The sequence below is a fragment of the Limanda limanda genome, chromosome 4 (assembly GCF_963576545.1).
Source record: "Limanda limanda chromosome 4, fLimLim1.1, whole genome shotgun sequence".
Taxonomy (NCBI): Eukaryota; Metazoa; Chordata; class Actinopteri; order Pleuronectiformes; family Pleuronectidae; genus Limanda; species Limanda limanda.
The window spans coordinates 25,832,137-25,859,073 of record NC_083639.1 but is presented as its reverse complement, the minus strand read 5'-3'; the positions used below and the strand labels follow the sequence as shown (position 1 = coordinate 25,859,073).

The 26,937-nt window shown below is 43.2% G+C and overlaps 1 protein-coding gene across 1 annotated transcript in view; it reads left to right on the top strand.

Annotated features, from left to right (window-relative positions):
- Positions 1-3,520: 3,520 nt before the first annotated feature.
- arhgef10la (Rho guanine nucleotide exchange factor (GEF) 10-like a) overlaps positions 3,521-26,937 on the top strand; it is a 114,098-nt gene continuing 90,681 nt past the window's right edge. Inside the window, exons 1-12 of the mRNA XM_061070604.1 lie at positions 3,521-3,611; positions 7,611-7,706; positions 7,790-7,917; positions 10,513-10,608; positions 11,248-11,356; positions 13,441-13,541; positions 14,208-14,285; positions 15,898-16,077; positions 17,139-17,255; positions 20,394-20,486; positions 22,506-22,676; positions 25,734-25,879. Coding sequence (XP_060926587.1) covers positions 7,792-7,917; positions 10,513-10,608; positions 11,248-11,356; positions 13,441-13,541; positions 14,208-14,285; positions 15,898-16,077; positions 17,139-17,255; positions 20,394-20,486; positions 22,506-22,676; positions 25,734-25,879 — 1,217 coding nt within the window. The 5' untranslated portion in view covers positions 3,521-3,611; positions 7,611-7,706; positions 7,790-7,791. The remainder of the gene's footprint in view (positions 3,612-7,610; positions 7,707-7,789; positions 7,918-10,512; positions 10,609-11,247; positions 11,357-13,440; positions 13,542-14,207; positions 14,286-15,897; positions 16,078-17,138; positions 17,256-20,393; positions 20,487-22,505; positions 22,677-25,733; positions 25,880-26,937) is intronic.

Genomic DNA, 26,937 nt, shown 5'->3' with positions numbered 1-26,937 from the left:
GAACCCGACCTGCTCCATGACATCACATGGGACATTGGAACAACCTCAAACAAACAACCCGTCAAATTAGTTTTTCTCAAATATGGTTTAGGTCGTTCTTATCACACAGGAGTTTGTCCGAGTGTTCCGGCAATTTTGTATTTGTTATTAGAAACTATGAAAACAGGATGAAACATCATGATTGACAGGTGAGGCCGACTTGTGATTGGTTGGTGTCTAGTGGCTGAACCTCGAGATCACAGCTCCACAACCTGATTGCTTCTTCTAAGACTCTAAATGGCTTCATTTGTATTTTCAGAATCTATATCCAGGATAGTTTGGCTTAATTTTTTGAACCATGGAAGGAAGATGAGACACATTCTCCATCTTTAAAAACAGAATATGGTCTTGAATACTTGCAAATAGGGTTGCAAAATTCCGGGAATATTCAAAGTTGGAAACTTTCCATGGGAATTAACGGGAATTTACGGGAATATACGGGAATTAACGGGAATAAACTGGAAATGTTGTGGGAAATTTATACTAACTGTATTTACCTTGTCATATACAGACATAAATATAAACATTTTGTTGTGTCATAGGCTGATTTGAGCCCTGAGGAAACTTTGGGCACTTGACTATATGCTTCTGCATCGTTGTGTCATTCTTAACATAGGTCTTTGCACAGTATTTGCAAATGTACACAGCCTTTCCTTCTACATTGGATGAGGTGAAATGTCTCCACACATGAGATAGTGCATGTGGCTTTGTTCTGTAGAATAAGAAGAGAAAAAAGTTTGTAAAAAAACACTAATGCAATGCCAGAGATATAAATAGTTAGCCAAACAATTGGAATCGTCTGTAAACATATTTTACAATTGATGGATAAATGAATGGAAATAGGCTAGATGAACAGATGAACAATCCTCAATCAGCATGCTAATATATTTTCCCCAGTAATATCATGGAAACTTACCTGACTAGTCCTTCACTCTACAGCAGGCCTCAGTAGCCCTGCTGTAGAGTGAAGGATGCTGGGAGTTATCTGTGCATGTGATGGAAGAATGCACAGTGGAGGCTTGAAACTCAACGTGCAGCGTGTGCTGCATTCCATACATCTTTAAAATAGAGTTTTAAATGATTTTTTTATTGCTCAGCGTTTAATTTGCACAGTTTTTTTTTTTTCAAAATTCCCGAGCTTAATATTCCCGTGGAAAGTTTCCGGAAAGTTTCCGGAAATTTACCGAAAACTCTCCGCCCCTTTGCAACCCTACTTGCAAACGGTTCTAAAATTATGATTTTATTTTCATGAGGAGCTATTTTATGAGGTTTTTATTTGAGAAAACAAATCACAATAAAATCTCTGTGAATGCTTTGGACAAGGAACTCTAACAAACGCAAGATGGTTGAATACATCTACTTTTATTTCCACTTAAATGAAAAGTTTGTTTCCCCTGCACGTGTTGTTTATCTGCCTCTCGCCCGTCACTCTGATGCTGCTGCTTCGTGGAGAGCTGCTGAGGTGTTTAGCACAGGGACGGATTTAATTAGTGTAAATGTGTCTCTCCTACACGACGGATCCTGTCACATTATGAGTCGTGTGTGGGAGGACAGTCCCTCACTGGCAGCGTCAACACAGGCCATGCGATAGCTGTGTCCACAGTATTCCCCCTGTCTGTTTTTAATAGCTGGTTCAGGGCATGTTTTCACACACAAAGCCACTGGTGATTACAGTAAGCCGCAGGCCTGACAGATCGTGATTCCACAGCTCCAGGGCAAATTAGGTGACGCAAGTAACGAGCAGTAGGTGTGAGGCTTTGTCAAAGTTGTCAATCAGCTCCGCTAAACCCACGTCCAGCTGAAGGTGTCACTTTTATCACATAAATAACCGAAGAAGAAGCAGAAATAGTCATAAATAATAATAATAATAATAATGAAAAAATCCGACTTGTAATTCTGAATAATTCACTGATATCAGTTTGCCTCCAGGTTCCGTGTGGGTGGAAAGTTTCAGGACTAAAAAAAACCTGTGAAGCCGACGTAGAAAAACCATCAACAATTAAAAGATGAAAGTCCTCAGGGAGCCTGTGTTTATGAATATGTGTCTGACTGCACAACTGCATAGAAATACATATAATACTAGATTTATTGTTCAAGGTACATTTCATTTAAGTGCAGTGGGTCACATGCAAATGGTGAAAAGGTGAAAATCATTATAAATCCAGATAAAAGGCTTCATCCTCACTTTGAATAGGATCCAAATGGGAAGTGCAGAAAACAGTTCATATAAACAAGGTCGTTTACATTCATCTATCAACTTATTCCACAAATCTCTCTGTCTGTATGTATCTCGAGTTCTTTTCATCTTATCAGCTTTACATTTACACCTACATTCAATATTAAGAGACTTTGACGACCGGCTCTTTGTAGCAGTGACTCCTGGGACATTTTAGATCACTGCAGCGCATTCACCACAACAGGAACTGATTCTCCACTTTGGGGTTTTACTGAGTCCAGCTTCATTAAGCTTCAGGTGAACGGCTCTTTGTGCAGCTTGGTGGTTCTGTGCAGTCCAGCAGCAGGTCTTTATTAGTTCTGACTCAATTACTGCAGGTCACTCTTACAGTTTCACATAGAAACCAGGAAGCTTTAGAACGGGCACTAGTGTGGATATCAAAGAGGATATCATGGAATTTAGAATCAGAAGAATCAGAAGGTATTTATTGCCAGCTAGGTTTACACCTACCTGGAATTTGCTCTGGTTATTGGTGCATACAATGAACATAGAAACATAAAAACACAATAAATACACCACACATAAGAAAAACAATAAAAAAACAATATATATTTACTCACTATTTACTTCTTATTTACTCACTTTTTCTAATATTTATACAAAGTAACATTTATTTAGACATAAACATATCTATATAAAAATATATATAAAAGATAAAAGATATAAAAAGTGAAATGCAAAATGCAAAACAGTGAACAGTGGCAAATTGCAATATGCAATGTAATGCAGTATAATATTATATAATATGTGTTAATTTATCACATCCTTGAGGTGTGGGGGCGGAATAAAAGTCCGAGTCCGGTGGGGGTCCCGGGCGTTGTTGATAACTGCAAGATGATTTAACTTTTGCATCGACCAAACTGACAAATATCGTTCATCGGCTCGAAACTTTCATAATTTCATTTAAATCTATTATTTGGTTTCGTTAATTGGTTACTAGGAGTTAAAAAATGCACATCTGTCAGCATGGAAATACCTCACAAACATGCTTGTAATCTCTCAGCGGCAGGATGTGCCCTGTCAGGAGTGAGGGAGTGTGCCTCTGCATGCTTGGATAGCAGCAAACTACTCCCCCCCCGACCCCCCCACCGACCCCCCCACCTCCATTAACCTGTAATGAGGTTGTTGTTTAACTGTGCTGATGTTTGGGAACCTTCCAGGGCGGTGGTGGCGGCAGCAGCAGCAGACGAGCCCGGCACCTCGGCTCCTTGTACGGGCACGGCGCTCGCGGGGCTTCCTGTGGCGGCTGCGGCGGCGGAGAAGCCGGCTGAGTCAGCAGGGCGCGGCGGCGAGGGCGTGGAGGAAAGCTCCGGCTCCAGGGACGACGGCTCCGAAGGTACAGAACTAAATTATATTGACAGGGAAGTGATGCACCTTTATATTGAAGATCCAGGGTTCAATTCCACAGCAGAAAGATTAGACCTGAGCCTGCCTTGGGATTCAGGCTCATTCCACCGATGTATTACAGTGTTCACATCACAGACGGATCCAATAGGAAACCAGCAGGGCCTCCAGAGCTGCGTAAACACACTGTGGACTCCACTATAATGACACCGGCAATATAACGTGTGCAGCAGGATTGTGTTAGTGCTGCACAACGTGTCTCTTGACCTTGATCAGAGGTGACAAGAACAGCACATTACAGACTCACAGCCACCTGAGGGCTCATCGATTCCTCTGGTGGTCAGACACACACATGGACACACACATGGACAGACACATGAACACACACATGAATCCGCACACACACACACACACACACACGTGCACACAGATCGACACTACACTCTGGCTCACGCACACACGTTCTCTGCCATGATTTGATTCCTACGCAGACATGACATGAATCCAATTAATTCAGGATGAGGATCAATAGAGAACCATTTCCATGAGGGAAAATTGCTTTTGGATTTTTGACTCCGTCAGCAGCGCGGCTGTTATTTGAAGGTGGCTCAGAAATGAGAAATGTAAAGGAGCCCCCGCAATGCTGCACGGCATTTTTTTTTTTTTTTATATCCCCCCCCCCCCTCTGATGTATTTTCACACATGCACACAAAGCAAGTTAACTTCAGATGAATGACAACGTTTGCACCGATCTTAATGGGAAAACTGTACCAATGCTGCATTTGTGTTTTTACATTTGAAACTCGATGAAACATTTCTGCTTTTCCATTAACCTGCAGAGGTTCTTTGTGTTGACACTGTTCCAGTTTGACCGAATGTTCTGAATATGGGTCATCTGCTAACTCCAGAAATCTTTATCTGTCCGTCTGTGGCTCGCACAACTCGACAATCCGCTCATCTTATCGGCTTCGTACTAGGGGTGGGAAGTATTGCGATTCTGCGATATATTGCGATACTGCAAGTATTGCGATTCGATTCTGCGATATATTGCGATTCATGTCCCCCATATTATTCAAAGGCTTTAAAAAAAATGAGGAAAATAAGACTGCTCAACAGACTTCAAATGTCACATTTAATTCTGTGAACAACATTGTCTTCTACACATTAACTGAAGTGCAAAAACTTTGTCCTTGAACATTCAGGACACAGGACCTTTGTAATTATTTTCTGAATAGGAGACCTCTCACATGAACACTGAGCTCCCAGCACATAACTTACAATTATTTAAATACAATACAGTAGCATCAAGCAGACATAATAGAGTAACATAAACCTGAGAATAATCATATAAATAAGAGTAACCTAGAGCTTCAATCAAATTGAGAAAAATAAACAAATGTGTACTACTAGAGTCCAGTCCAGTTGGCTGCAAGGTCATGACCCAAAATGTTAAATTAATTTGGGAATATTGGCATTTTTGTTCAGAAAAAGGAGTTGGTCAAAATGCTCAGATGTTAAAGTTCCTCTGGACCGTTACTATATCTCCTGCAGTAGAGAACATCCTTTCCGCATACACACTAGGTATCTTTTAAACTCTGAAACTCTCCTCATCATGCTTTGCCAGCCAGGGGCTGTTACATATATAATTGTAAATAAAGTATTAAAAAAAAAAAAAAAAAAAAAAAATATTGCAATACTTTGTGCTACTGTATCGATATAATCGCGGGCGCAAAATATCGCGATACTGAGCAGAATCGATTTTTTCCCCCACCACTACTTCGTCCTCCACTGGACTTTGAATAATCAGGTGAACGGCTCTTTGTGATGCAGCTCTCTTAATTACTGCTGGTCACTTCTACAGTGTGAGAAAGAAAAGCTTTGCACAGGCCAAACAAACAAGCTCATTCCAAACATAGAACACGCTTCATCAATGTGAATAATGAAGCATTTCCTGTTTGTAGCAGCCGCCACTTACTTGATTGTGGTCACCGCGCATTGTGATGTGATTGTCTGTCATTGATTTCTAAATGCTCGCTATGTCATTTCTATTTTTTACACAACAAATGAGACAAATTCATAATGACGGTGTGTTTTTGCGTTCGCTGTGACCAGTGAACGAGTTTCCCAGAGTGTCACTGTGCTGCTGTGGAGAAAAGTTAAATAAAAGTAGGAAGACGGAGCGAGGAACTTGCGGTTTACCACATTTGGAATAACAAGCCGTGTTCCCGGGAGGCCCAATCACTTTGCAGATATGCTGATAGTCAGACTGATAGCCCAAATCCAGTTGTTTTCTTCTCTGTACCGAATCCTCTCTGAATGCACAAGTGAGGGAAAAGGCAGCGAGAGATATAAAGAACATCTGAGTAGCTAATCCTGTTTGGAAGAAAGCACAGTCGCCCCTTTGTTCGTCTCCTGGATTGTGCCCAAGGTAATTTCAAAACGTCGGACTTAACTCCGCTGAATAATCCGTGACAGAATACACATCTCCAATCAGATTAATTGAAAACAGTGATTGTTGCTGTTCGGGGGGGATAAGGGGGAAAGTGTTGCAGATAAATCGCAGTTTAAAACCAAATCAATAAAGCTCACTGAGCTAAATTAGCCCGAAACACTCTCAAAGCAGTTAATGACAAATGCTGTCGAGCGTAGAGATAGAACGGGTCAAGAGCTCAAACAAGCCCGATGCAATCAGGTGGCGTTACCTGGACGACGCCACACGCACCTGACATGTGACGAACCCCCCCAGAGTAACATATCAACAAGTTATACAAATTATAAACGTGACACGTAAATGTATGTTCAAAAAGCAAATAATGAAACACTTGGGTACAGCATACTTGTGATGTACTGTACATAAATGTGTAGTATTCTCTTACATGGTTTGCAGTTTTCGCTTCCATGGAATTGGATATATCAGTGTTTTATATCATGACAAAGGTAAAATTGCATAACCACTAAATTAATTTTTGATATCTGTAATATAAAATTGTATGATCATTATTTGAATGTATTTTAACTTTTGATATTTGTAATTTAACATTTGTTTTAAATGTTTGATATTGGTATGTATGTCTTAAATGTGGACCCCACTAAAAGTAGCTCTGTCTTAGGGTAGAGCTAATGGGGATCCTTCTAAATAAACAAACAAACAAACAACAAGTAAGTAAATATTCCAACTGGGTGAATTCCCAACCAGAGGAAAAACAACGTGGCTTCTTCTTCTCTGCTTTACCAGATGGATTCCGGTTGTGTAGTCTGGTGTGACGTGTGTGTCGTGGGAGAAATTATCCAACAACAGGAAGTGCAACTATCAAACAGAAGTGTTGATAAAAGACAGAAAACATTAAATTACATTACATTACATTTAGCTGACGCTTTTTTACAAAGCAACTTACAATAAGTGCATCAACCCCGAGGCTACAAACCAAGAACAACAAGAATCAAGAAAGTACAATTTCTACAAAAATAAAGCAAAACTACAAAATGCTAAAAAAAAACAAAACTGTTATATAACCAAAGCAATTTAATTATCTAGGCTTTTTAAATAAGAATATCTCAGTCCTAAAATTCCATTCATCTTCATTCACAGTCGTAATTACTGAAGAAAACTAAAATGAAAATCTCAGAGTATGTTCTCTTTCAGTTAGTGGAAAAATGCACAACAGAGGGTTAGCACTTAAAAGTAAGAGCCATTTGAGTGCTACTAAATTGTAAGTTTCAAAAATTGTTAATATATTTTTTTTATTTTTATTTTTATTTTTATTTTTATTTTTATTTTTATTTTTATTTTTATTTTTATTTTTATTTTTATTTTTATTTTTATTTTTATTTTTATTTTTATTTTTATTTTTATTTTTATTTTTATTTTTATTTAAGGTATAGTCGGAAGAGGTTTGTTTTTAGTTTGCGGCTAAACCTCCATCAGCCATTTTTCCCATTTCAAAAACAATGTTTGTTGACTTTTCTAACTTGGCTGGTTTTCCCCCCCCAGCCTCTCGTGCGGTCGAAGTCGAGCCCCCGACGTCGGACTCTCCCGAGGTGATCTACGATGACGTGCCCGGCGAGGACCCCCTGTCTCCTGTCGAAGGTTAGCGCCCCCCCCGGTGACAGGGATTATTGTTTGTTTACGACGTTTGTTCGCACATGAATCTTGTAACGTTTCTCTCGCAGACATGATCTACGAAGACGTGCAGAGAGACTCGGGTCCTGTGAGCACGGGCAACGGCTGGAGCTCCAGCGAGTTCGAGAGCTACGACGAGCAGTCGGATAATGAAGCCAAAGTACCTGCGAAGAGCAAGGTATTGTGTGTGTCTGTGTGTGTGTGTGTGTGTGTGTGTGTGTAGGTGCGTTCCTGATGCATGTATTTGTCTGTCACGGATGATTCTTTATTCTAAACGGCCAGGTTGTCGTTGGTTTTCCATCCCTCACAAAAATAATCAAGGAGAATGTTTCACTGCTGCAGCCGTCGTTATTAACGTGCAGAAGAAGAAGAAAGAAACTATAAAGAAAGTGAGGAATTAAGCTGTCTGGGGTTTAACGCCTCCATTGTGAAATTAAGGTAAACGAGAGGCCTTTCTGTGGGAGGAGCCTCAGATCTCCTCTCTCCTCTCTTCTCTCTCTCCTTTCTCCTCTCTCCTCTCTTTTTTCTCTTCTCTCTCTCCTCTGTCCTCTGTCCTCTGTCCTCTCTCCTCTCTCCTCTCTCCTCTCTCCTTTCTCCTTTCTCCTCTGTCCTCTGTCCTCTCTCCTCTCTCCTCTCTCTCCTCACTTTCTTCTCTCTCCTCTCTCTCCTTTATCTCCTCTCTCTCTTCTCTCCTCTCTATCTTCTCTGCTCTCTCTCCTCTCTCTCCTCTCTCCTCTCTCCTCTCTCCTCTCTCCTCTCTCCTCACTTTCTCCTCACTTTCCTCTCTCTCCTCTCTCTCCTCTCTCTCCTCTCTCCTCTCTCACCTCTCTCTCTTCTCTCCTCTCTCACCTCTCTCTCTCCTCTCTCTCCTTTCTCCTCTCTCCTCTCTCTTCTATCCTCTCTCTCCTCTCTCCTCTCTCCTGTCTGTCCTCTCTCTCCTCTCTCTCCTCTCTCTCCTCTCTCTCCTTTCTCCTCTCTCCTCTCTCTCCTCTCTCCTCTCTCTCTCCTCTCTCCTGTCTGTCCTCTCTCTCCTTTCTCCTCTCTCCTCTCTCTCCTTTCTCCTCTCTTCTCTCTCCTCTCTCTCCTCTCTCCTCTCTCCTCTCTCTCCTCTCTCTCCTCTCTCTCCTCTCTTCTCTCTCCTCTCTCCTCTCTCCTCTCTCCTCTCTCCTCTCTCTCCTCTCTCCTCTCTCCTCTCTCCTCTCTCCTCTCTCCTCTCTCCTCTCTCCTCTCTCCTCTCTCCTCTCTCTCTCCTCTCTCTCTCCTCTCTCTCCTCTCTTCCACATGATGGCACTGTGCACACATTCACACATTATACTGCCTTCTCTCCTCCAGCTCCACCAGCCTTTAACACGCATGCATCGATGCAGGGAAAAGAAAGGAGTAGGAGTCATTCTAATAAAGAAGTGTTGGGTGTTGAATCATTATCAGTGTTTAGACTTCTCCTGGCCTCCAACACTATTACACATCCCAGTTTACAGATTTATGAATGTGCTTGGAACTAAGAAAAGACAGAGTTGATGCTTTGTAGGGAGAAAGAAATGCTTTGGTACTAAAAAAAAACAAATAAAGGAGTTGTGTTAATTACAGGAGGGTGTGGTGTGAACCCCCCCCCTCCCCCCCACCCTTGTGCCAGGCCACAGAACATGAAGAGGCTCTTCAGCTCCACCGGACCAACAATTAATGAAGAAATCTCAACTCTTTTTAAATGTTTTTATCTAAAACACATCGTTTATAATCAGTCCCGCTCGGTTAATTTCTCACCCGAGTGAGTCCTCCTCTCGTTCTGCTTCTTTGATATTAGCCATGAAATGCCTGCACCCCCCCTCTCTAACATCCCCTTCTGTATATCAATGGCCTTTAGTCTCATAGAGCAGATTTCACTCTCTTTGCTTGTGATTAATTCCCGATGTTGTGTCGCTTGTGTTTTTTGCCTTGATCACTTTTGCCTTTTTCCGTTTTTCCCTTTTTCCATTTCCTCTCCTCCCCTTTGATTTATTGTTTCCCCCTCTCTCTCCTCTCTCCTCTCTCCTCTCTCCTGTCTGTCCTCTCTCCTCTCTCCTGTCTGTCCTCTCTCCTGTCTGTCCTCTCTCCTCTCTCCTCTCTCCTCTCTCCTCTCTCCTCTCTCCTCTCTCCTCTCTCCTCTCTCCTCTCTCCTGTCTGTCCTCTCTCCTGTCTGTCCTCTTTTCCTCTCTCCTCTCTCCTGTCTGTCCTCTCTCCTGTCTGTCCTCTCTCCTCTCTCCTCTCTCCTCTCTCCTCTCTCCTCTCTCCTCTCTCCTCTCTCCTCTCTCCTCTCTCCTCTCTCCTCTCTCCTCTCTCCTCTCTCTCCTCTCTCCTCTCTCTCTCATCTCCCCTCTCTCCTCTCCTCTCTCTCCCCTCTCCGCTCTCTCGTCTCTCCTCTCTCTCCTCTCTCTCCTCTCTCCTCTCTCTCCTCTCTCTCCTCTCTCTTCTCTCTTCTCTCTTCTCTCTTCTCTCTCCTCTCTCTCCTCTCTCTCTCCTCTCTCCTCTCTCCTCTCTCCTCTCTCCTCTCTCCTCTCTCCTCTCTCCTCTCTCCTCTCTCCTCTCTCCTCTCTCCTCTCTCCTCTCCCCTCTCTCCCCTCTCTCCTCTCTCCTCTCTCCTCTCTCCTCTCTCCTCTCTCCTCTCTCTCCTCTCTTGTTTCCCCCTTTGTCTCCGCCCTCGGCCGTGCCCTAAAACTCCACCTTGCATCCCCAACCCAACCCCATCACCCCACCCCACCCCTTCCACCTGTCCACCACCACCACCCACCACCTTTAGCTCTCTCCCGAGGGGCTGGGGCTGCGGGAGCGCTGTGCCAGGACCAAGCGGGAAGTGGCCATGCGGCTGTCTGGCAAACACAACTATGACGTCAAGGTATATCTGCGCGTGAACACAGCGACTTCACAACCTTCTTGTTTGCAGAGCAGGAAGCAGCCGGGGAGACGTTTTGCTTCCAGGACTCACGATCACCCGCAGTGTTCGGGAGCTGAGCTGATTCAGAGGCTTCACTCACTCGCTGCACCCTCCTTTCCCTTTTGGAACTGTGACTTTCCTTTTTTTCACGACTTGTCTTGCTCGCCCCCTCTCCCTCTCTCCCTCTCTCTCTGCCTGGTTTAATATCAAGATGCATTTAAGGGACACATGAATAATTTACTCATATTCTGCGTATTGACTTCCATAAACACCAGTGCAACTTACCCCCAATTAATGACCTACTTTCCCGAAGCATCATCATTTAAAAATACTATCACCCGGAGTGTATTCTGGGTGCGTGGAGTCTGGTTGCAGATCTCTGTGACCCTTAATGTGGAGAGACACGCGCTCATGGACTCTCTGATTAGAGGCCGTCCTGCGACCGGCGGGGAGCCGCAGATGGCGAGCTCCGTGACGAGCCCGGCGAGCGCCACTCCTCCAGAGGAGCGCCGCCGCGGGTCATCCAGACTCCGCCGCCGCGTGGCGTGGGTCCTGTGCTCTAACGCCCCCCCGCTCTCTGTGTCTGCTCCCCCCACCCAGGTGCAGCAGCTGATGAAGGCGGCGAGAAGCGGGACGAAGGACGGGCTGGAGAAGACCAAACTGGCCGTCATGCGGAAAGTGTCCCAGCTGCAGAGGAAAGATCAATCGGGTAAAGGTCTGGTCTCAACTCGTCTGAAAAGTTTACAACTGTTCTAAGTAGGGGGGGGAACTGGCAAAAATGTGACGATTCAATAGTATTGCGATATTTGGGCCACGATTCAATATTATTGCGATTCTTAACATATTGCGATACTGCAAGTATTGCGATTTGATTCTGCGATATATTGCGATTCATGTCCCCCATATTATTCAAAGGCATTACAGCATTTTTTGAACTTAAGACTGCTCAACTCACTTCAAATGTCACATTTAATTCTGTGAACAACATTGTCTTCTACACATTAACTGAAGTGCAAAAACATAGATAGATAGATAGAGAGAGAGAGAGAGAGAGAGAGAGAGAGAGAGAGAGAGAGAGAGAGAGAGAGAGAGAGAGAGAGAGAGAGAGAGAGAGAGAGAGAGAGAGAGAGAGAGAGAGAGAGAGAGAGAGAGAGAGAGAGAGAGAGAGAGAGAGAGAGAGAGAGAGAGAGAGAGAGAGATGGATAGATAGATACTTTATTCATCCCCGAAGTGAAATAAAGTCGCCATAGCAGCCGGTCTATTTGAATACAATAAAATAAAAAATATTGAGGTAGAAAGAATAAAAACAGAAACACAAGATAAATAGGTAGATAAGGTGCAGTGGCAAGATGATTGTAATAGTACTGATGATATGATGGTAATGTTATTGTTAGACAGTATATAAAATAAAAATAGTACAGTATATATAGTATATAATATAACATAATATATATTTATATATGATAGTAATTATACCAATATAATAGCGGTATATAGTAATAATGGCAGCAACAGTATATATACTACTACTAAGAAAGGGTAGTATTTTTGAACAGGAGACCTCTCACATGAACGCTGAGCTCCCAGCACATAACTTACAATTATTTAAATACAATACAGTAACATAAAGTAGACATAATAGAGTAACATAAAAAAGATTGCAATACTTTGTGCTACTGTATCGATATAATCGCGTGCGCAAAATATCGCGATACTGAACAGAATCGATTATTTCCCACTACCACTAGTTCTGATAATGGATATTGGTTATGAAGTTGTTGTTGTTTTTTGTTGCTCCTGCCTGTTGACTTTTTGAATTAGAGGCAGTTTCACCCAAAGTCGTGTTAGATGGAGGAAGAAGTTTTTTATTATGCACAATCCCCTCGGGGCAGAAATGAAAAACGCTTTAGAAAATAAAGACAGTTCTCACTGATTAAAACCATAACGAATAAAACAGGAAGTCCGTCTTAGTTTTAAGACGCATGATGTTGTCGAGTTACGAGTCTTGATGAAGCAGCTCATGCTACACACTGTAGGTTTCTGCACATCCCTTGCGTCTAACAATAGAGGGAGATTAGCATCTATTAGCTTAGCACCGAGCAGCTCCGAAGAACCGAGATACCAGACCCCCGCCCCCCCCCCGCTGCGCCTCAAACAAATCTGCGAGCCGTCACAAAGAGGTAGAGAAGCCAGTGAGGCTATTTTTAGGTGTTGATGGACGGAAATCGCTGCAGCATTATATCACTTTCCCACCAATCCTCATTCCAGGTCTTTAATTGGAACGGTGGAAGCTTCTGGTATCTTGTGTCTTTTATGGCGTGAAGTAGTTTCTTTTTTATTCTTTTTCTTTTTTGTGATGGCGTCGAATGTCTTTGTGCCGAGATGCAGAGACGAGAACGAGCCGGAGTGTGTTTCTGCAGAAATGTTCCCGTGTGCTGGCTTCACTCCGACAGAGATACAGTAGTGTTTTGAATGTCTCTTTTTTTTTGGGGTCTCTCTCTCTTTCTCTCTCTCTCTCTCTCTCCCTCATTCTCTTTTTCAGCGAGAACAAAAGTCTCTTCATATTTTAGAGGTAATAAACTTAGTGTGTCGCAGTGTCTCCAGCTGCAGTGAGATCTGAAGGCTGCTGCTCGGCTGTTCCCTCTCTGTCTCATTCTGTGTCTGACACACACACACACACACACACACACACACACACACACACACACACACACACACACACACACACACACACACACCATTTCTCTTTTTAACCTCTCTGTATTTCTCTCCTTCGTTCCTGCTTGTCTGCAGAGGAGGAGGATGATGCAGGATACCTGGATGTGGCTGTGTCGGAAATGAAGCACCCTCCCCCCCAGCTGAGTCCCATGCCCGAGGGGCTGACCAGCCACCAGGTGCACCTCACACTTTCTGCAGATATTTATTTTTCTTTCTTTTCTGTGTAAACCTGCCTGTTTGCTTGGCCGGTGTTAAAGCTGGTTGCAGCTTTTCTGTCTGAGACTGACAGAGGGACCTGCAGTTATTGAGCTGTGGCAAATAAAAACCCTGCTGCAGTCACCTGTGTATTGAAAGTTTATTAATATCGTATGTATATCGTATCCAAATCCCACCAAATTCAACACGGCACTTCCTTTTGTCCCTTAACGATACTAAAGCCAAGTTTGAAGTCGATGAGATGAACAGTTTTGGAGATATGTCACAAACAGACAGATTTGCAGTAGATGTTTAACCTTACAAGCAAGTTTTTAATGCCCTGCACCTGGGTGTCGTGTTTAAAAGTTGTAATATTATATATTTTAATTTATTCTTCTCTTTTCCCTGTTTGGAAAAGCCTCATTTTTTATAATGTCACGGCCAGAACAGGGCGTTTTCCAACGCAGTAAATCCAACGACTCAAACAGACCCTCTCCACTTTGACTCTTTTTCCTCCTGTGACAAACACGTGATCCTCGTGCACTCCATCAGCGTGCACCACATTTAAACCGAGAGCATACTGCACACCGCTGCCGCATCATGTCCTGTTAGCGCTGGATGTCCTGACTGGTGTGTTGCCTCTGCAGGTTGTCAGACGCCATATCCTCAGCTCCATCATCCAGAGCGAGCGCAGCTACCTGGAGTCTCTCAGGAGAATCCTGCAGGTGAGTTGTTGAGAGTTGTCCTCCTCTGCCTCATGCAATACCTTCACCACTTAGCCAATATGAGTCACACCGGAAGGAGATGCGGTGATATCCATCAAATTACAGAGGTGTCTCGGTATAAATAATCCTGGCGCGGCGTTGATGCTGAGAGAAGGAGGCTGCCAGGACGCGGTGCAGCCCTTTTTAGTTTTTTCTGGTTTGGGAAAAGGAGACTTGTTATCTCGTAATCACACAAAATGAGAGGAGCACCTACTGAAATGCAATCAGCAGCAATCAATGGCTGCCTCATGCACCGCAAACTTCTTCACTGTCAGGATATGATGAGCCAGGTTTGTTGCGGAGAGACTTGATGCTGCTGCTACGTGGGGACGCTCTCTGGAAATCTCTCTCTCCTCGGCTCACAGAGTTTGGAGCCGAGCGGTGAAGGCAGCGTCTCCGGAGAGTTAAAGACATAAAATGATGAAAGGTCACGAGCACAATTAGACGCTGAGGCGTGTAACTTACCTTTTCACTGTGAAACGGTTTGTTCGGGCTCGCAGAGATAAAACTCGTGAAACATCAGGTGGCGTCTGGGTGGAGCAGCAGGAGGCAGGACATGACGTTTGAGTTCTGTTTTTAAAATGTCAATGGACATTATCCTGCTGTATTCTCACATGGAGTTTGTATTTTTTGGGGCTGGCAGTGGAAAACTCTGCAGAACATCCTGTGTTCTCACCACACTCCCTCCCTTCTTGGTTCACAGTAAAAAGGGAAACTTAAATTTAAATTAATTTTTTTTATTAGCACTTTGCCTGTCCTTGGTTTTAAATGGACAAAAACTTGATTTTTCTTTGCTTTTGTGTCAACAGTACCCTTATATGCAGCAAAGTTTATTAAAAGACATTTTTTATAATGAAGTATCGATCTTTATTGTCTTTATTTTCAGTCATCACATGCCTTGAACAACCTCAAGCTAAATTTAAAAGCTGCTTGCTAAATAATAGCTATTGAGAATTTGTGTCATTCATAATCCGATTAGTCGATTAATCGTTTCAATAATCGGTGACTAATCGACTATCAGAATAGTCGTTAGTTGCAGCCCTAATGTTTGTGTTGAAAACTGTTTTTCCATCCGTCTGGTTTTGCTTTGACACAATATTATCCTCACGAAGTCATGTTTACTGGGTTGCTTGTCAACATCGTTTCTATAGCCTACGTTAATATCCCCCATGAGCGCCGAGTGAAGAATCAGTCAATGCCCCTTTCACCAGGTCGCTCTTCCTCTGTAGCTCTGCTGGGAGCTGCTTCTTCTGCCATTATGATTCTGGCTTTTATGATTACAAGTCACCTTGAGTGCTGAACAAGTTTGCTTGTCGCAGTACGGGCGAATCCTCTGGATTGATGTGCTTCCAGGCAGCATGACTACATTTCCTCATTATAGCCGATTCATGGGATATTTGTCAGTTACCTCTCACTTGTGTATTTATGCTGCTGAAAAGAAGAAGTTCCAACAGGGGGTTGATGGACTGCAGATTCATCTCAAGCACACACACACACACACACACACACGCACACACACATCTACATATACCGCCAATAATAAAAACCCAATTTTCTCTCCCAATCTCTCCAGGAATACCACAGGCCGTTGATGGAAGCAGATCCGCGCATCCTGAGTCCGAGGAAGATCCGGCCCATCTTCTACCGCGTCCGGGAGATCACGCAGTGCCACTCCATGTTCCAGATTGCTCTGGCGTCTCGAGTGGCCGAGTGGGACAGCAGCGAGAAGATTGGAGACTTATTCGTCGCCTCGGTTCGTGTGCATCACTTCATATACGTGTGAAATAGAAACGGCGAGCTCCAGGCTTATTAACATGTGTTAGTGTGCATCTCTCCCTTTTGTTTCCGTGCAAACGCGCAAACTAAAGCTTTTCATTCTGGGTGGAAACTCCTATTGTTCTCTGCGTTGTAACACAATCTCCGCTGCCCCCGAGTTCTAATGAGCTACAGGTTTTTTAGATTGAGCAAACGGGGATAGTTTACTCCAAACACGGAATCAATTACGGTCGAGATGAATCTCTGTGGGAAATTGTGTCTGCACATTGTGGCACGGGAATATTACCGTTCAGTGTGAGTCTGCAGTGTGCTCATCCATAAGGTCCACTCATTATCTTCCTATTAGAGGGGTGCATTCGACCCTCTCCTTCTCCGCTGGCCATTACGCCTCCGCTCCATTGATATCCTGAGACCCGCCATGCGATGAGGCCAGTGGAAGTGCTGGGACTGCTCCCCCCCACCCCCCACCCCCCCTGTCATGTGGTGATGTATCCCTACCTGCAGGGCTTGTAGTCATATCTCCGAGGTAGGATCCTAAAGGAGGGTGTGAGCAATGAAGGTTAATTCCTTCAATGCGATTTTTCTAATTCCCCACCGCTCCCTCAAACCGCCACTATTAGCCGCCTGGGGGGGGTTTAATTGAGTGGAGAGAACAAATGTCTTACGCACAACAGACACACACACGCACAAACAAACACACAAACGCAGACATTCTTGCCCGACCTCTTAAATGGCTCGTGAAGGGTGTTGCAGTACCCGGGATGGTAAACAAACCAATTTTTTTAAAAGCACTATACTTAAATGGCCATTTTCCAGCCCCCCCCCCCCCCCCCCCCTTTTTCATTGAAATTACCCTCGGGTCGCCCGGCGAACAGGATGGTTAGCCAGACGTTCAAGATGTCAGAGGAAATTACCTGACTGCGTCTGTGGAAGCCGGTTTAAAGACAAAATGATCAAACGTGGCCGAGCAGTAGACCTGCTTATTATAGGGCTGTTGTCGGGAGTTCAGGTAATTATGCTTGTGTCTTGTTTCCACAGTTTTCCAAGTCGATGGTGCTGGATGTGTACAGTGAGTACGTGAACAACTTCACCGGGGCCATGGCTCTAATTAAAAAGGCCTGCTTGTCCAAACCTGCCTTTCTGGAATTCTTAAAGGTGAGTTTCAGACCATTAACATAAAGTGTTTTTCCTCCTCTCAGGTTTTAAATAAGAGTTTTCTGTTCCTATTTTAGTTTGTGCTCAGCAGATGCTGAATGTGAAAAACCAGTTCCAATAATATATCTCAGGTGTAAAACAGGAAACAAAAAAATGAAAGTTCATGTTCAGTTTCTCTTTTGGGCGTCTTAAAGGTACATTTTTTGTTTTGTGTAATTTAGAGGAGAACTATCAGAAGATTAGTTGTCGGCGTTAAAATGAGAAATGTGGATCATATTTTATATTTATACTTGAGTGCAGGCTTCAGAAATAACTAAATACTCACAAAATACCATCACTGTTCGGTTATTAAATGGCTTTATTTGTGTATTATTACAACTTTATTCAATACTTCAATAAGGCCCTAATACTCCGTCATTTAAATTCACTAATAGGAAACCACTGTTTGTTGCATTCATGAAAGAGTACATTTTATTTTGAAATATTTGAATTTTTATATTTTTTGGCTCCAGACCCCATTAACATTGAAAGGATGAGCTGTATAAAGGATGGCTCGATACAAATATTGTAGTCCTTATTTAGTGATGTGGTTTTCACTCACTGTGCTCGTGTGCAAATGCTCAAGGTTTTTCTGGAAATGAAAATTGCCTGTATTCAAGTTGTCCACAAAATTATTCTCAGAATCTAACAATAACTGGCCTGTATTGTTATCTTCTCTCTCCCTCTCTGTCTGGCATCCTTTTGATAATGTGTCTTTAAAAGCTCACGACATGTGCAATGGATGGGTAAATGGATAAATGGATAAATGCAAACCCTCGAGTGGATTTTACGCCTCTGGCCAATCTATATGAAAAGTGGAAAGTTTTCCACAACGAGACAATTATGACGTGTCCCTCTGTTTACTTAACATTACTGATATTAATTAAGGACAGCCGTCAATGAAACATTCTGCCGAGGTGCAGAGACGGTGCCAAGAATTGATTTTTATATACTGAGTTTACAATTCGCTGCCTGCCCCGGCATTCATGCACGAGTATGAACCTGGATCATTGAGCTGTAATGCTGATTTATAGAAGCAGATCACACAGCTGACAGCCCTGCATGTTCCTCCAGATAACATGCTTCTCTTTCTGTCTGCTGAAAGCTTCCTCTGTCTCTCCCACTGACTGGTGCAGCCTCTCACTGGCAGCGTGGAGAAAAACCAAATAATAAATTGATAGGACACAGACTGGAAAAAGCAACCACACGGAATAAATGACAGACATTATGTTTTTAAAATTATCGTAGAGGCTCGTGACCATGAGCCTGCAAGGGACATTTGCAGGGATTGGGACTCATGAATTATGAGCCTGGATTCAGTTGTCAGACATCATGAGTTAATGTGAGAGCTGCATTTTGCAGAGATGTAACATGGTCCCTTTTCAGTACAATAGAGATCTCAAGTCAGATTTTTGTCGATATAATGAGAGAGGAAGTCGTCCACCTTAAAAGCACAGTGACAAAAATACCATCCCCCTTAAAAACCTGCCAATTCTGCCGTCTCCTCTCAGCCATCTCCACATTCCCTGTGAGAAAAAGAGCAGAATTTAAGATGCTACTAAATCTTGTTATGGACAGTTTATTTCTTATAGTTGAATCAAAAAGAAGTCTTTCTCTCCCTCACACACACACTCCCACAGTCAGACTGACCATCAGCAGCACCGGGAGAAATCCTACCTGCGCCGGTGATCGTTAAAACATCCATAAAGATTTGACTGTCTTCTGCAGGCAAGAAGGATTCAGGATAACTCGGCAGATTCTTCTTTAGCTGTGCACGTTCTCTCCTGCAGGGGGCGTTGTCCTCCACACCCACAATTTTAATGGATCAAATACTCCCAAATAACATTCACACCAAGTGCAGTGAAAGCAATAAATTGTCTTTTACTCTTTAGTTCACTTCTCCCTCTGCTTCTCTTCCTCTCTCCATCAGTGTCGACTCTCATTTGCTGCTTTTAACTTTCTTTGCCTCGCTGGCAAAAAAACCTTTCACATGGTCGAGTTTAAGAATCTGGCTCTTGAGTTTTTGAGTGACGGCTGTCTATCAACCCCATAGTTGCACTTGCTGCACTTGGGGAAAAAAGTTTTTCATCGTTTGTTTTTGAAAGAATTTGACAAACTTTATTAATATAATACGATGCAATTTGGTTTGTGATGATAGAGTATGTGACAGTGACTGACTGATCCAATAATGTGAATGCGATGACCAAAAACTAACCGTATTCATCATTCATCACCGAGATAAGCTCAAATATTTATGAATTTAATAGGCTGCAACATTAAGACAAATTCAGGCTGAGTCATTATATTGCAATCATCGATATCTGCTTATATCATATGCTGAATCGCCAAAAAATATTGTTTTATGACCTTTTCCCTTGTAGTATGTATATGCATATTTATTTATTATTTATTTTTTTCTTTCAATGTATTAACTCTTCAATGTATCAACTCTTCAATATACCCTCGGCACCATTGTAAATGAGGGTCTTATTCCTCATTGTGTTTTCCGAGGCTTAAATAAATAATCAATCAATATCAGAACATCAATGTCAATCCAATTAATTCAAAAACAGAGGATAAATCAAACCGATAATCAGGTCTAATCTACGTGACATCTTACAAGTGCAAAAAGTTTCTTTACGCCTCAGGAGATGATATCAGCTGCTGCACTTTATAGCCGATGAATCTTTATAATTTTTCCTATGTTTTCTGTGTCTCTACGTTGACTTCAGTCTTGGACCTTTACCAACAAACTATATTTCAAATGCGTCCAGTGGGTTTTTACCACTTTATGCAGATGGTGTCATGATGCCACAGACTCTACATGACACCGAAACCATATTTTCTCCTGACCTACGCCCACAGTAATACATTAGACCAAACATGCCAAAAAAAACAAAACCTCTTTCATTCTTTCCTCTGACTAACAGACTCAGATTTTCATAACTTATTCACCCACTCACACCCACGCGGCTCTATAGAGTCTCCTGACAAGAGCCTCTTCAAGTAGGAAGAGCGTAGTTTCATCATAATGGTATTTCTGTTCAGGGATATATTTTCGAGTCTGTGTCTAATATGTTATTTTTTTTGCACTTGCAGAAGAAGCAGGCATGCAGTGTGGACCGCATCACTCTGTACGGCCTGATGGTGAAGCCCATCCAGCGATTCCCTCAGTTCATCCTGCTCCTGCAGGTATAAACTCCTGTTTGTCTTACAAGCTCAAACACATCCAGCATCAGAGGCTTCCGTCGGATTAAATATTCAGCAGCGTGAGCACTAATCAAGGTGCAGAGCTGCAGGGCTTTTACCTGGATTTTAAATTTGAGTGCGAGAAGTCTTACCTCACATACTTTTACATACAACCAGCGAGCCACATCGGCTCTTTTCCGTGTTGCTGGCTCCACATCTCCTGCTCCTCCTCTTTCTTTCTATTCCGGGCAAAGATTTGGATTTGAGCTTGACTTGACTAGATCTGCGGCAGCCCATTTCATCCCTCAGCAAGCATTGATTATCCATGAATTCAAAAGATAAGTTATGAATGTGAATCAGGCATTTTTCTCCCAGCCCCAACTCGCCGCTCCAAAGAGGAAGAGGATGTATGAAATCATTACATTACCGGGGACTGGAGCTCAGGGCGTGGAGGTGCGTCTGAGATGCGTATCCAGACAACACGGGACTCTCAGTGAGTCAGAGATTCAGGATAAACATAGATATCAACATAAACATGGACCTGCCACAGCCTGTGGTTAGTGACGGTTTGATGGTTTGGAGATTTCAAAATTGATTTCAGCCAACGCTGCAAATCAGGGAGGCTCACAAGTAAACTGTGGACTGTGAATACAGATGGACGCATCTCTACTTCCTCCTGTTGGACAAGAATCAAGCTGAAATATTGCGGATTTGGGGTTTTGCGATCTGGGGCTTTTCACGTGATGTGGAGCCAGAAGCGGCTCGGTAGTGATCATGGTGTGCATCTGAGATTTAACCCGGTTTTGAATACATCAAGTTACTGATTAAATCCAAATTTAGCAGAAAAATGAGATTAAACATAAACCATCTTTTGAGAAATATGAATTCTTGTGTACTCTTATTTTTAGTGTTACATCCATGTAGGTGAATGACCAATACTGCTGCCAGCCACTAGGGGGCAATCAAAATGTTTCGGCCTCACTTTAAGGAAGCCCTTATGTCCTCCATGTTTATTCACAGTCTTAAATCAAAACTTAAAGGGAGTATTAGAATTAGCTTTGATCACATGACTTGTTCGTATCCATCCTTTTGGAGGATACACATGACGGCTTGTTTTTCTTGTGTCTTTACGTGAAATATTCCAGCTTTATTCCTGTGGGACAAGAATTGAGCTGGAATATTGCGGATTTGTGTTTTTGCCATCTAGGGCTTCTCACGTGATTTGGAACCAGAAGCGGCTCGGTAGTGATCATGGTGTGGATCTGCGATTTAACCCCGTTTTTATTACATCAAGTGACTGATTAAATCCAAACATACCTAATAACCCTCTTTTGAGAAATTAGTGTTACATCGATGTGGTTAAATGACCAATACTGCAGCCAGCCACTAGGGGGCAATCAAGGTGTTTCGGCCTCACTTTAAGGAAGCCCTTATGTCCTCCATCTTTATTCAGTCTTTTATCGAAACTTAAAGGGAGTATTAGAATTAGCTACGATCACAGGACTTGTTCGTATCCATCCTATTGGAGGATACACACAACGGCTTTTTTTCTTGTGTCTTTACGTGAAATATTCCAGCTTTATTCCTGTGGGACAAGAATTAAGCTGGAATATTGCGGATTTGTGTTTTTGCTATCTGGGGCTTTTCACCTCATTTGGAACCAGAAGCGGCTCGGTAGAGATCATGGTGTGGATCTGCGATTTAACCCCGTTTTTATTACATCAAGTGACTGATTAAATCCAAACATACCTAATAACCTTCTTTTGAGAAATTAGTGTTACATCGATGTGGTTAAATGACCAATACTGCAGCCAGCCACTAGGGGGCAATCAAGATGTTTCGGCCTCACTTTAAGGAAGCCCTTATGTCCTCCATCTTTATTCAGTCTTTTATCGAAACTTAAAGGAAGTATTAGAATTAGCTACGATCACAGGACTTGTTCGTATTCAGTAAATTGGAGGATACCTGTGGTGGTTTGTTTTTCTTTTAAATTGTTCTTTCTTTCCTCGTGACCTTTCCCAGGACATGCTGAAGAACACGCCCAAGGGCCACGTGGACCGCCTGCCGCTGCAGCTCGCTCTGACCGAGCTGGAGATGCTCGCCGAGAAGCTGAACGAACAGAAACGAGTCGCCGACCAGATCACGGAAACCCAGCAGCTGGCCCGCAGCGTCAGCGACCGCCTGCTCAGCAAGGTGACCGGACGCACACGCCACCCACATGTCGAAACACGCCCCAATCCAACCCGCCGTGAGCCCCTTTAACTCCTCTGCCTTGTTATCACTGCGAGCCAAACACCTATGAATTCACCCAGCGTGGAGCCATCGCTTATATCACTTTCCCCCTACACATTAATCTGAGGAGGCATTTTTATATAGAGAAATTATCTCCCGGAAATGATGCCCATTATCGTCCCTAAACAGTGGCGTGCTGCGATGGCAGAGGTGTGGCCTCTCCGTTACCTCACTGGAATTACAGTCCTGCCGCCACAGATCTGAACGAACGCTGCTCTGAATAAGACGAATTAGAGGGTAAATGAGACATTTAATTGGAAACTGTAAGAGAGCTATCTCTTTCACCCTCTCTCTCTCTCTCTCCCTCTCTCGCGCGCCACTTCCCTCTATTCCCCACTTGCACTCTCATGCCTCCGCTCTCGCTCTGGAGTCGTGTGTGTGGACGACTGTGTGGCTTCTCCTTCCCTCTCGCCACTTAAAAACTTTCGCTCTCTTCCTCTTGTCTCTGCATCATCATCTTCTTCCTTCCTTCCTCTCCCTCTCTCTCTTCCTGCCTCTCACACCCTCCCCCCCCCCTTTTTATTTCCCTCTATCAACCCCTTGCTTTCCAGGACTCTGAGATGAGCTGATTCGGCCAATCTCCCGCACTCCACACAGAATTCCATTTGCCGCGGTGACACTGCAGAATTCCAATAGGAAGCAGTCGACTCTATTGCCCCCATAACCGTCCAATGAAATATTCATTCTTTGTCTCAAAGTATCTAAGTCACCAGAATAGGACAGATAACAATGTGAGGGGGGATGGGTTTCACACACACTCACACACACACACACAGACACACAGAAACACACACACACACTTGCACAGATGCTTGCTGCAGTGCACCTATTGATGCCTGAAGACTTTTAAGGATGTATTCTTATAGCAGCCCACCTCTTGAGGGAGCTGTATGTTTTTTTTTTGTAGCCATCAAATAGCAGCTCCAGTCAGACTAATGATTCATTCTGTGGGAGCCGCAGCCGAAATCTGCCTCCGATTCCTTGCAGATAAGACGTCGTGAAATGTGGTCCGAGGCGTTTACTGCACTGCAGGTTGCAGAACTGACTTAGCCCTGAGATTCATTATTCTCCTACATTTCTTTCCTTGTGAACAAACACTCAAACATCAAAGTGTCAGGATGTGTGAACTCCTCTGTTGGACTTAACCTCCCGATCGCGGTGTAGTGGCTTCACTTAAATCCTAACGAGCCTGGCTCAGATCGGCGGCGTGTGCATAAAAGTTAAAAGTATTGATTTAGGCGCCCGTAAAAGACGCCGGATCAAAGTGATTAAAAAAAGCTTTCTGTCGCTACTTCCTGTTGCCAAACATATGGACGACTGGAAAGCTCAGCGTGTGCCAGCTCAACACTGAAGCTCCAATTGCATCTGTTAGTAGATTCCTTGGCTGCGTGGATCTCTCTCTCTCTCTCTCTCTCTCTCTCTCTCTCTCTCTCTCTCTCTCTGTTTTGTGTGTGGCACCGTTGTGGACGTTTAGCATGTACATACATTCCTGTGATTATTTACTTAATGTCCCACATGTGTGTATTTATATGTCATTCCGGAGCTTGTGTATGTGCATATATATACGTGTGGCTCACGGCTTCATCTAAACTCTCATGTGTATAGCAATAGCCTCATATGAATCATTACAGTTTTATCACATTTATATCACTTATGTAGCTTTATTAAAATATTAGTTACACATGTTTGATTCATTCTCCATCAGTTCGTTCCTATGATAACGATTTGTTGAAACTGTTTATATGAATATCTTGGACCATTACGTTCTTAGCAATGATCCGAACATATCTCACTTTCTTCATGTCCCTATAGATTAATAATTAATCAACATTCATATTGAAATGTGATTCAAGGCTAAAACATGAGATGTTACTTTAGCAGGAAAAGTTTCTTTAAATAATCCTGCAAACCGGAAAAAGCTGTACTCTGAGTTATAGACTAGTTCTGTGTTTGTGTGTCTGAATGGATGCACTATGGCCTGGTTTCTTTTTCATGTGGTTTAATGAAGGTTGATATCGGTACTTTGTGTTTCAAACTAAATATGAGCTGCAGACTTGGTGCAATAATTGATTAGTTCATTAAAATGCCCTCGGAGAAAAATCCAGCCAAAGTATTTAACCTTGTTAATATCTAAAAATATCATGAGGGACTTAAGCAGTGAATGTGTTTGAGTATTTCAACGTAAGGTAAGGTAAGTATTGCTACCTTGGAACTGCAGTTTACCAATTACATCCACAAAAAACACACTCAGACTCAATCAACTTGTATTAGAATACATTCTGATACCCCATAGCATAACAATGGCTGTATAGCATCACAGGAGAAACCATTGTGTATGTTTTCGGTTTGAACATTTATAACTGAAATACTGTGTTGTTTGTGTGTCTGTGTACAGGTGTGTGTGTGTGTACAGGTGTGCATGTGGCAATCTTATCCCAATGTAGTAGCCCTATTGTGGTGGAAATCATTGTGTGTCCTTCATCACTATAGACATGTACAAGGCAACGATAGAAAGCGTATACAGTCTTTTCCTCTTTCCACTCAATCAGCAGGATGTACACACTGTAGTTGTGTGTGTGTGTGTGTGTACAGGTGTGCATGTGGCAAACTTATCCCAATATAGTTGCCCTGTTGTGGTGGATATCATTGTGTGTCTTTCATCACTATAGATGTGTACAAGGCAACGATAGAGAGCGTATACAGTCTTTTCCTCTTTCCACTCGATCAGCAGGATGTACAGACTGTAGTTGTGTGTGTGTGTGTGCTGCCCTTGTGTAAACGTATACGCACATCTAAATGACCTTCAGCTGTATGAATGGGTCCGCTAATCCCCGATGAGACGTCTGCTCCTCCGAGTCCAGCTCCTGCGTCCTCCGGGCTCTGAACCCGTCTGTCCCCGGGTCCCTTTGTGCCGCTGTCTCCTCCCGCCTCTGATCTGATTGCTGTGTCTCCTTTTAGCAACTGAACGCGGAGCAGGGGTCGCTGGTCCTTTGTGAGACGCTCATCGAGACCGTGTACGGCGAGCGGGGACAAGTCCTGAAGTCCAAGGAGAGAAAAGTCTTCCTCTTTGATGATGTGCTCGTCTGCGCAAACATAAATGTCAAGTAAGTCCCGGTTGGAGAGAGCGGCTGCATGAACTCGTTTGTCAGGAATACTTTACCAACGTGTCCATGATTCCAGTTCTAGGCATGAAGTTGTGTGTGAGTTTTTTAAAAGAGGTGGGAGTCTGCCAAGCTGCACATTGAGGTGGCACGGGGCTCTAATGTGATGCCCTGGGTTTCACGGAGATATTTGGCAAACTGCATGGTAATGAGAGCCGGCTGCTGGGGGGGGTGGGGGGCACTATCTGGAGTCGCAGGAGCTTTATCAGCTTTAAACAAATGCTAGGAGGCCTAACTACAACCACAGGAGTCCTAGATTACTGACATAAAACATTTTTTAGTTTCTTTCCAATTTATTTGCTATGACAGCGCCGTTGATCACATCTCTCTCCCTCTCTCTCTCTCTCTCTCTCTCTCCCTGCCCTCTCTCTCTCTCTGGAGAGAAGTAAACAGGAAAAGGGATTTTGTTTATTTTGCAAAGCTCCTGTCAGAGATGTCCCTTAAAGCTCTCTCTCGTTCAGCCTTCAGAGTAATTATCGCTCCACGACTCATTCAACTCGAGTGTCCCCAAGTTGACTTTGTCTGCCCTCCAGGATTCTTGACAAGCCGATCACAATGTTGATTGTCTGCGTGATTACAGGAATACATGAATAGCAATGAACTCCTCCTCACAGCTAGGGGTAAAAACATTTTTTTTCGGTGCAGGAACACGGGTGATCATACAGATTTCTAATTCCAGTTCCCCGGGTCGTCTCTGTGACGTTTCAAAAGTGTCTCAGGTTGTTTTCCCCTCATCGTGTCTTTTCAGCAGTAGAGTCTTGTTGAAGTTGACGTTGAAAGAATTCTCAGCGGACCCAGAACTTACAAGTATAATACTTATTACACAAGAGTAGGGTTGCAAAGGGGCGGAAACTTTCCGGTAAATTTCCGGAAACTTTCAGGAAACTTCCCATGGGAATATTAAGCTCGGGAATTTTGGGAATTTTGAAAAAAAAAAAATTATGCAAATTAAACGCTGAGCAATAAAAACATCATTCAAAACTCTATTTTAAAGATGTATG